The sequence below is a fragment of the Tachysurus vachellii genome, chromosome 5 (assembly GCF_030014155.1).
Source record: "Tachysurus vachellii isolate PV-2020 chromosome 5, HZAU_Pvac_v1, whole genome shotgun sequence".
NCBI lineage: Eukaryota > Metazoa > Chordata > Actinopteri > Siluriformes > Bagridae > Tachysurus > Tachysurus vachellii.
This window is the reverse complement of record NC_083464.1, coordinates 7,711,620-7,722,500: the sequence shown is the minus strand read 5'-3', so window position 1 is coordinate 7,722,500 and position 10,881 is coordinate 7,711,620. Positions and strand designations below refer to the sequence as shown.

Sequence of the window (10,881 nt, the reverse complement as noted above, 5' to 3'; positions counted from 1 at the left end):
AGAGCATCTACCAGAAGTGAAAAGAGAAGCAATTTTGCATATAGACAAGTGCAGATAAATATTTAGCATATGTACAACATTTAATCAGAATCAGAATCAGAATCAGGTTTATTGACACACACATGGAATTTGGTTCCAGCTGTTTGTGACTCTCAAAAGTACAGACAACAAACAACATTATACTATACAAGACAAGATAATACAGACTGTACAAGAAAATGCAGACGATGTGATACAATATAGACAGTATGAGTATTAAATTTGAATACAGAATATATGACTGATCAGTTATGTACTTAAAGTGTGAGAAGTGCATGATAGTGCAAATAACAATATTGTGTAATATTTTGTTTTGTGCAATATACAGCAACAGTAGTGTGTGTAACATATACGGATGATGTGATTACTGACATATGATATATATGTGTGTGTGTGTGTGTGTGTGTGTGTTTGTGTGAATGTAAACATTCATTCATTCATTCATTCATTTTCTACCGCTTATCCGAACCATTCTTGGGTCACGGGGAGCCTGTGCCTATCTCAGGCGTCATTGGGCATCAAGGCAGGATACAACCTGGACGGAGTGCCAACCCATCGCAGGGCATACACACACATACTCATTCACTCACACACTCATACATTCACACACTAGGGACAATTTTCCAGAGATGCCAGTCAACCTACCATGCATGTCTTTGGACCGGGGGAGGAAACCGGAGTACCCGGAGGAAACCCCCGAGACACGGGGAGAACATGCAAACTCCACACACACAAGGCAGAGGCAGGAATCGAACCCCCAACCCTGGAGGTGTGAGGCGAACGTGCTAACCACTAAGCCACCGTGCCCCCCAGGTGCTGTCTTATCAAATAAATTTTGATCAGTCATTATTTTATCAATTGCAAAAAAAAAGCATGCGGGCAGTTTGCCATGATGGACAAGAAGATGAGATTACTGTAACTAATCAATCAATGAAGCTGATTTTCGCACGTAAAAGGAAGTGGAACTTGGCAGTACTTCATATTATTGTAGAAACTGAACCATAATAGGAAGTTTTGCATCCTTGTTTGTTTTGTACCATTTCCTGTTGAGAATAAAGTGAAGTCTGGAAAGCGCTGTGTTTTGAATTGATTTATAAACATACACATTGTAATATGAAGTATTACGGTGTTGTATTGATCCTGAGCATGTTGGATTTATCTTTAGTGGACACACAGGAAGACTACTGGCCTGTTCACACTGTGTGTGTCTCAAACAAGATCCAAGTGACATACAGGAGCTGCGGTGAGATCAAACGTGTGTGTGTGTGTGTGTGTGTGTAGTGTGTATGTGTGTATGTGTGTGTTTGTGTGTGTGTGTGTGTGTATGTGTGTGTAGTGCGTGTGTGTAGTGTGTATGTGTGTGTAGTGCGTGTGTGTGTGTTTGTGTGCATTGTGTGTGTGTAGTGTGTGTGTGTGTGTAGTGTGTGTATGTGTAGTGTGTAGTGTGTGTGTGTGTGTGTGTGTGTGTGATCAGTGCTTGAAGAGAAAAACTATTTTTGAGCTGAACAATGTAATATACAATTATTAAGATCAATCATGGGAATAATATAGAATTATTTGATTAAAAATGGTTTATATATTACGCAACAATCTGAAAGTCAAAAGCTGAAATATCCAGTGAGCTATGACCGACCATGATGTTCATCTTAAAACAGGAAGTTATGAAAAGATTTTCATTCTCGCTGGTTCAGTTCGGTCTTACAACAAACCAAAGACTTCATATAGGACGTTCCTGTAAAGTTAAATGAGCTTATTTTCTTCTCTCACATCATCAGGTAAAACAAATAAAAGGTGCTCAGTTATACCATTGCTGGTTACTGGACAGGTTCCTTTAGGAATATACTTTCAGCTGGGAGCATAAAGGTAGTGTGTATCATTAAATCTAATTTAACATATAATCAATACTAGCTCAGGTTAATGTCTGTGGGTTTTCTCTGGGTTCACCATGTTCCCAGTCCATACTGTAAAGTGAATTGTCTATGCTAAATGTCTGCACAGTGCATAGTGGATAAATCAGCTAATGAAACTGAATGGATGGATGGAAGGACGCAAGGAAAGTAGGAAGTAAAGACACGCAAATAAATCACAAATACATACCTGAAAAATCCAATATGCACTTACCCTTAAAAAAACTGTTTATTTTTTATCTATTATTGTATGTTATTGATGTAAATAATACTAAGAATACATTACAATATGCACTTTAGCAGCAAAAAATCTGAAATGATCTGAATCATCAATACAGTGGACCATGTAATTCTATAATATTGTACATACATATATTACTACTATATTGTATTTTTCCTTTTTTTTTTTTTTTTTTTTTTTTTATCAACTGCTTGTTTATAGGGGCACGGTGGCTTAGTGGTTAGCACGTTCGCCTCACACCTCCAGGGTTGGGGGTTCGAGTCCCGCCTCCGCCTTGTGTGTGTGGAGTTTGCATGTTCTCCCCGTGCCTCGGGGGTTTCTCCGGTTTCCTCCCCCGGTCCAAAGACATGCATGGTAGGTTGATTGGCATCTCTGGAAAATTGTCCGTAGTGTGTGATTGTGTGAGTGAATGAGAGTGTGTGTGTGTGTGTGCCCTGCGATGGGTTGGCACTACATCCAGGGTGTATCCTGCCTGGATGCCCGATGACTCCTGAGATAGGCACAGGATCCCCGTGACCCGAGGTAGTTCGGATAAGCGGTAGAAAATGAATGAATGAATGTTGAAGTAGGAGTATTAAAATCACAGAGTACTACAGACCCTCAGCATTTTGTGTTTTACATCTTAATGTGTTACTTTTATGATAACGTAATTAATCCAAAACAGCATAACGATCGTTTGATCGCTTACAATAGCAGAGAAATTCCAAGCTGTACAGTGTAACACGTGTGGTAGCCTAGTGGTTAAGGTGCAAGACCGATCGGAAGGTTGTGAGTTCGAATCCCAGGTCCACCAAGCTGCCACTGTTGGGCCCCTGAGCAAGGCCCTTAACCCTCAATTGCTTAGTTGTATAAAAAATGAGATAACAGTATGTGATAGTCGCTCTGGATAAAGGCGTCTGCCAAATGCTGTAAAAGTAAACACTGTAGATTGACACACTTGCTTCAAAGACTTAAGTGTCGTCTGACTTTGTCTTTCCAGACCCCATACAGGATGTAGGCTTCACACTGAGCTCTTGTTCAGACATTTTTACACAGCCATATGTCAAAGCATCCTTTCTCCTGAGTGAGTTCACACACATCTGAGTGTTCAGAATTACAGAATTTTATCATTGTTCTATGATCTAAAGTTAATAATGTGTCATCTGTAGGACAATCTGTTGATGAACTTTATCTGTCTGTGGAACTGTTTCTCAATGGAATAAGCACTATAAACCATGATGAGCCCGTCTGCTTACCCAATTTCCCTCGGTTCACCTTCTGTGGCAACAGAAGAGGAGGTAAGAGTTCAGTTATCAGTTTCTTGTGATATTCCTGTATATAATTAAAACCTGACCTAAATCAGAATATCTTACAATTTAAAGGTACACCGGATTTTTTTTTTAAAGTGAGTATGAATAAAAAAAGAACTATCTTACACTAGATTGTTAGCACAGTGATGGTCAGTTTACAAGCTTATTTACTGAGAGCTGTATGGAATTGTTCGTCCCATTTGAAGCTGGGATTGAAGTACTAGTGTTTTTTTTTTTTTAAATTAGAATGACACTTTCCCTTTTTTTTACCTTTCATAGTCAGTGAAATGACTTATATAGAGTTGCAATCATGATATTGTGCAATAGGCAGATGTAAAGCTTTATACCAACTCTATCTATCATTTTATTAACCAGTTAATTCAGGGTGCGGCAGTGTGTTTACATTCTAGTTTATGTGTGCTTACTGTGAATTGATATAAGCAAGTAACAACCTTTTAATGTGTGCATAATTTTCTAGACAGTTTAAATGCTTTAGTTGCTTTAGAAGTGCCTGTTTCTTTTACGGTTAAAAAATCAAGTCCCCTGGAGCTCTGTGGCAAAAAATATGGATGTACAATGTGCAGTTATTGTAAAGAAATTAGTTTTTGTCAGCACTTATTGGTGCTTTTATATTTCAGAAATGATTACCATTCAGTCATCTTTGCCAGGGCTGAAGATTCCACTAAAGGTCTGTTTTATTTAAATGACATAGACTATTGTAAAGAATCTCTCTCTCTCTCTCTCTCTCTCTCTCTCTCTCTCTCTCTCTCTCTCTCTCTCTCTCTCTCTGTCTCTCATTTATTCCACTTATTTGCTCTCCTTTTTTCTCTCTGCAGGGTCACTACAACATTAAACTACGTGCTATAAACCAAAAGGGCTTCCAGATTTTTTGTGTGAATGCCACTGCTATATTTATGTGAAATAGAATGAAGAGTTATAAGTGTGTATTATTTGAGGATTGTTTACAAAATGCTGTCCTGATTTTAACCAATAAAAGCTGTTTAATTAATGATGGTATTGGATTTTATTGACTTGATCTGTATTGCAGCATTACTGATCTTTACCAAAAGATGGCACCACTTGCATCTTTCACTATTATTGTCTATTGTTTCCTTTGGTAACTTTTAACAGTCCTTATGTCTTATTTAGTATACACACCCAGGCTCTCTGATACAGATCAGTTCATTTTTCAACCTCCTTCATTTTCAGGCACTTTTCTGACATTCAACAGTCCATGTTATTTATATTGCAACTGGTGTGTACTCAGAACCACACACACTTTCACACCACCGCTTATTATTTGTGATTGATGAGCATACTGAACCTGCTCAGTGATCAGACTTGTAGAACAGAATTCATGTGATGTGAAATAGTACAGTACATTTTCTCTTTTTTTTTTTTTTTTTTTCTCGTGGAAGAAAATGTCATTGTTCTGTTTGCTACAACATTTCAGATATGGATTGAAATCATAGATTCACCCTCATCTAGCATTGATATTAAATAGGGTAATGATGCCTAAGAATGAAATAGGGTAATGATGCCAAATGTAGACAGTTTGATCACCTTGTCAACTGAATAATAAAATAAATAAATAAAGCAATGCACTTGAGTGTGTGTCTTTGCGTGTGTGTGTGTGTGTGTGTGTGTGTGTCTGTGTATTATAGCAAGTCTCTGTTTCCAGGTTAGGAAAACTGGCAATGAGAAAAATTATGATACCACGTTACAAATCCTTATGAGTGTGCTTTAACTGTTCACTCAAAAGAAAAAATCTTAAAAGTTTTTTCGAAGAAAATGCAAAATATTGAAAAATATGGAAGTTGTTTATATTAAAATGGCTTAAATGTTCTTAATAAAAAGTGAAACTTGATATGAACCACCACGTGGGTGATGTGGCGCATCAGTACTCTTCTTTTCAAGACATTTCCAGATTTTAAATGTTAGTACCTTCTATAAGCTGGAACATATATTTCTTTCAGTTTACATAAGTTTTGTTTATAACACTAAACATTCTGCCAAATTATAGTTCTTGAGACCAACAGAAAACACTCATATTACCATAATAATATAAACACTAATATCAGCACTAATATTAACATAAAATACTAATATTAAATGACAATCTTTCCTTTACTTTAAAAAAAAAAAAAAAATGAGTTTGTCTCCTTTAACAGATACTAAAGACTTGATGTACTTAGACTACAATACAATGCACACAATTTAGTCAGAGGTTCCACGGCATTAAATATTTACAGAAGACTATTAATGGCCACCGACAAATCTCCGACTAAAAAGAATACAAATCTATTCATATGAACATGCTATGAATCACGGTTACCGAGTTATATTCAATAAAGCTTGGGCATTAGGAAGGGAGCTGCATGATCATGTGCACGTTGGAGTTGCAGCTACATGGTGAAGGCCTGCAAGGCAAAACACATGGAGACAAACCGGTTTATGTGACCACCCCCAACACACACAACTTCTTCGGTCTTTAGGGGATCAAAAGCACACTGCTCCTTTAAAGTTTACAACAGCAGGAGCGTTTTGTGTAATTTTACAAAATAAACAGTATTTTCACAAATTCTAGTGATGCAAACAATTTTATAGGGAATAATTGCTTTACTGTGTGCTTGATTATTTTAATTATCTACCAAATTAAACTTATCTTAAGTGACAAATGTGACTGAAAATTTGAGTACTTGATGTAGTCGTGAATACTCCTATTCACCAGTTTGTATTTAAATCGTACAACAATAGCTTGTATACACTGTGTAGCTCTGAATAGTGAGCTACATCGAGACTGAGCTGCTGTGGATGGCTCAAACATAGAACCAAGTTTTTCGACTCTGCTCTAGTGTGGGATGCTCTCAAAGTTTGCTCTACCCTGTGAGAGGTAGCTGCTCTTTCAGCCTCAGTTCATGGAGGATAAAGGAAACCTTTTGTTACCGTGAAGGGTTGTTCCTTAGCAACAGCGTTGCATTTGGGAGCCGTGGCAACAGGTCAATAAATAACATCACTCTCAAGTTTCCCTCTCCGTCTCGGACATTCATCACGTCTTCTGTTACTTTATAGGAACTTTTTGGAATTGTAGCACGGCATTATTAGTGGTTCTATTTATTTATTTTTTTCTTACCTTCCTGTGGTGCTGCTGATGGTATAAATACCAAATTTACTGCAGTTACAACACGAGCTCCACAACACTTCACGTTTGAAACAGACCTCACTATATTTATTCTGCATTTAGTCTTTGGTACTTTATTAGGCAGCACTAAAATAACCTTCATGGGTAAAATTAGACTGTGGGTTTGGGTAAAACGGTGCATATAACGTGCACAAATAAGTTACACATTGACTCAAATAGTCTAGACTGATCTTAACTGTGTCCTTTGCTAAGTGAATAACCTCTATGAATTTGACTGACAATGTTTGGAGATCATTATGGAAACAGATGAGAGATAATACAGAGCTGATTGCACAGCTGAAGAAAGGACTTTTATCTGAAACATTCTGATTCTCTAAAAATGTTACGTACGTTTCTACGGCACAAAGCATATTTAACTAAACACACGTCAAGTGACCACATGTACACATTGAGTCTCAAACCGGGTTGTTGAAATGAGAACAGAATATTATTTTGTCACAATATGGAGGTGCAATAAAACTGAAAGAAATAGAACTTTACATAAAGTCAATCGACTGACAGTATATACTCGTTATTTACGTAACAGACAAGCAGGATAAAATAAGCTCTAACAGGCTTTAAAACACAATCACGTCCTTCATCATGTGAATGAATTTAGATGATTTAATCACAGATAAATAGGCCTTCAATGGGCTGTGTATACAGGGATTAGTAAACACAAATGGGTGCTAAATGACACTCTGGATGTGGGTTTTTTGTTTAATTTTAGTGCAGCTGTAAACATTTTTAAAACTTTTTTTTTTAAGTTTGTGTGAGCATCTGATAAAATGGCCTCTCGTGGAACCTGTTTGGTCCTGTAGGCTCAGGTAGGGAGATGGAAGAAGAAAAGGAGGGGGAGGACTGGCATGGCTCAGCTCTCAGGGTTGCCAGATTTTTTGTGTTTTTAAATCCGGTTTGTCTATGTTCCATTCTTTTTTGAGTGGTAAATAATATTGTACTGTTAAAAGCTTAAGCGTACTTCTAGCTGCGTGATTTGAGTACTGGCTTCGAAAGCGTGTGCGAGAGGGGGAAATTATTCTGGTGCATCTGGCAACCCGGGTCTTAGTGGCTTTTAGCCTAGTTGATGAGCTGTTAGACACGTGGATGGATGGGGGCTGTATCGTGCACTGAAATGGAAATGTGAGCATTTGGTCTGAACAATCCAGTGTTTAAAAAGTTTTTCTTCATATTTTATTGGAGTGATCCGTAACCCCATTTATTTTGTAACCATGCACTGGATTACACTGAACAGCATCCTTGTGCACATCATCACATTTCTACATCCACGTGCGATTGTAATAAACATTTCACGTGCGTGTCCTTTATCTGGCGTACAGAGCTGTACAGAGACATATTAATATTACATCATGCAGAGTAGGTAGATGCCACAGGTGGTTTCATCTTTTATTGTTTAAGTAACTTGAGTTTCCTTTTATTTCACACACAGAGAGAGGGAGAGTGTGTGTGTGTGTGTGTGTGTGTGAGAGAGAGAGAGAGAGAGAGAGAGAGAGAGAGAAAGTGTGTGTGTGTGTGTGAGTGAGAGAGAGAGAGAGAGAGACAGTGTATGAGAGAGAGAAAGTGTGTGTGTGTGTGTGTGAGTGAGAGAGAGAGAGAGAGAGACAGTGTGAGAGAGAGAGAAAGTGTGTGTGTGTGTGTGTGTGTGAGTGAGAGAGAGAGAGAGAGAGAGAGAGAGAGAGAGAGACAGTGTGTGAGAAAGACAGACTGAGAGATGAGATGCTTGGAGCAGCTTCGGTCCCCTTGGAGACTCCGGCAGGAGCGCAACACGTGATGAGAGAGCGAGAGAGAGAGAGAGAGAGAGAGAAATGAAATAGAGAGAGAGAGAGAGAGAGAGAGAGAGAGAAGGAAAGAAAGAAAGAAAAGAGAACGCGCGGAGAGTGAAAAGAACAGAACAGAAAAGAATAGAACAGAAAAGAACAGAACAGAGGAGAACAGAACAGAGGAGAACAGAACAGAGGAGAACAGAACAGAGGAGTAAACACGACTTGAAGCGCGTCTCCTCTCCTCCCACATCTCGTTCTCCTCCTGTGGGGGGGATTCGGCAGAAGAAGAAGAAGAGGAGGAGAGAGAACACGGAGTTAACGAACTTTCTGCACATCCTCGGGAAACGCCATTTTGATTCCTCTCCGGAACAGCTTTACTTCTGTACACCTCTGTCTCTCCTTCTCTTAACCCACCATCATCACCACCACCATCATCATCATCATCATCATGTCTCGGCGAAAGCAGCCAAACCCCAACAAAGTCAGACGTAAGTTACAGCACTTATTTATTTTCTTCTGTGCGCCTACAATGACATCCGTGTGATAGTTTATGTGTCCTGTAGCGTGTTATGGTTTAAATAAACGAGTTAAAAACGTAGAAAAGTTTCTCTCTCTCTCTCTCTCTCTCTCTCTCTCTCTCTCTCTCTTTTCACCGCCGAGGACCTGATGCTCATCCCCAACATCACCGTGACACGTTTCCACACGTATAAAGTTATTTATTCACACGATTTCACAACTATTACACTTTATTTAAAACTTTAGACCGTTGAAGTTTGAATGATGGCGGTTGGAAGTCAGTTAGCTAGCCGATGCTAACAGACCGGAGCATCCATATCTCTGCACTTTGATCCCAAACACTTTTATCGTCATTTTTATGTCTCTACACGGTTTTCTTTCACCTTGTCGACGTTTATTAACATCCACTGATCAAAAAAACACAACTGTCGACTCGTTTGTGTTTGTATATATTTATTAATTCGATGATTTTTTGCTTGCGCGTGTCGTTATTTCACCTCAGGAGTTAGTTTGGACACCAGGCAGGTCGGTGTATTTTATTTATTTATTTATTTATTTAAACAAAGTTCAGTTCCTGATAATTTGTTGTGATGACACTTTTTTTTATTTGAAGGTCGATCGTTTTTGAATGAGAGAAAAAATAAATCGCCATTTTTTCTCGGTAAGGTTCTTTAAAAAAAAGTTACTAGGTTAGTTTAAGGGAATGGAGGAGGCCGCGTTCCAAATCGCACACTAGTGCACTAGGTAGCGCGCGCTCGCTAGATGGCGTACTGTCCTGATGAGGGCTGCTATGTAGTAAGCAAGCGTGCGGTTTGGGACGCGGCCTGTGGTCTCTGGGGAAACGGCATCGCCTGAGCTAAATTTCAGGATGCGTCGATTCGAAGTGTGTGACATCGCGGGTCAGAACGACGACAACGGTGTTTAAATGGACTGCTTCTGGCCATGGCAGAGTGGAGATTAGTCGGTGTTGTAAGGTTTACTGGTGAAACCGGTCGTTTAGTTGGCTACTCTGGAGGGAGGAGGAGGAGGAGGAAGATCCGGATGAGCAGTTCACATTCCATTACGAAATTCAACACTGCATGAGAGAGCAAGGCCTTTAGCAGAAGTGTGCACACGTTAAGCATACAGCCAGCACACCATGACCACTTTCTGTGTTTTCTTCCCAAGTTCTGCTCATTTAGTCTCCCTGCATGGTACATTGTAATGTTGTTCCTGCTCCAACACACCTGACTCAACATATCAGCTAATTCCAGGAGGTTCAAGTGTGCGTGAGACTGTGTGTGTGTGAGAGAGAGAGCGAGAGAGAGAGAGTGTGTGTGTGTGAGAGCGCATCAGCACACTAATTAGAATCAGAATCAGAGCAAAGTGATGATTTTTGCTTTGCCTGTTCTCGGCTATGACACCAAACATAATTTAAGGAACCAAAAGCAAAAAAAAAAAAATAAAAACCCTGGGCGAAGGGAAGCAAACCTGATGCAGCTTGATTGAAAACTCGAACAGGATTGCGTGAGCACCGAAAACACACAATCTAAATAAATGAAGTAATTTCCAAGATAGTTATATAAAAGTTCCGTTAAGGCCCGACGCATCACGTTCGCGGCACTAGATCTCTAGTCAGGTTCATCAGTCTGTGTCTCACAGTTCAGAAGCACAGCTCACATACTTGCTGTATTTGCTCCTATTAATGCATACGAATAAGAGTCTAATTGCATCTTACTCCCATCTTAAAACCGGATCAAGACCGTTTTACTTGGATGCTTTCGGACCGGTCGGGTTTCGCTGTATCGTCGTCCACCTAAACAGACCGAACCAAGTAAGAACCTGCACCATGGTCTGATTCAAACTGACTGAAAGCTTCATGTGTACGTGAAAACAACTTAAACCGTGCAATGAGAAACACCACTCTGTATGATGTATGGCAGATGCT

General features: G+C 39.3%; 2 protein-coding genes across 6 annotated transcripts in view; both read left to right on the top strand.

The window, feature by feature from the left end:
- Nucleotides 1-1,084: 1,084 nt before the first annotated feature.
- Nucleotides 1,085-5,015, top strand: ly86 (lymphocyte antigen 86). 2 transcript variants are annotated; one of them, XM_060869165.1, is made up of 5 exons: nt 1,085-1,282; nt 3,167-3,250; nt 3,336-3,464; nt 4,115-4,164; nt 4,313-5,015. In XM_060869165.1, the coding sequence occupies exons 1-5, from the start codon at nt 1,153-1,155 to the stop codon at nt 4,394-4,396; spliced, it is 477 nt and encodes a 158-aa protein (XP_060725148.1). In that variant the 5' UTR covers nt 1,085-1,152; the 3' UTR covers nt 4,397-5,015. The 2 variants fall into 2 exon arrangements, with proteins under 2 accessions (XP_060725148.1, XP_060725146.1); XM_060869163.1 differs by having other exon boundaries at nt 1,085-1,294.
- A 3,370-nt stretch (nt 5,016-8,385) lies between these two features.
- rreb1a (ras responsive element binding protein 1a) overlaps nt 8,386-10,881 on the top strand; it is a 48,323-nt gene continuing 45,827 nt past the window's right edge. For 3 of the 4 annotated variants that reach the window (XM_060869613.1, XM_060869612.1, XM_060869615.1), the window contains exon 1: nt 8,386-8,926. In XM_060869613.1, coding sequence (XP_060725596.1) covers nt 8,887-8,926 — 40 coding nt within the window. In that variant the 5' untranslated portion in view covers nt 8,386-8,886. Of the gene's footprint in view, nt 8,927-9,299; nt 9,480-10,881 lie in introns of those variants that run through there. The other variant, XM_060869616.1, reaches the window with a different exon arrangement.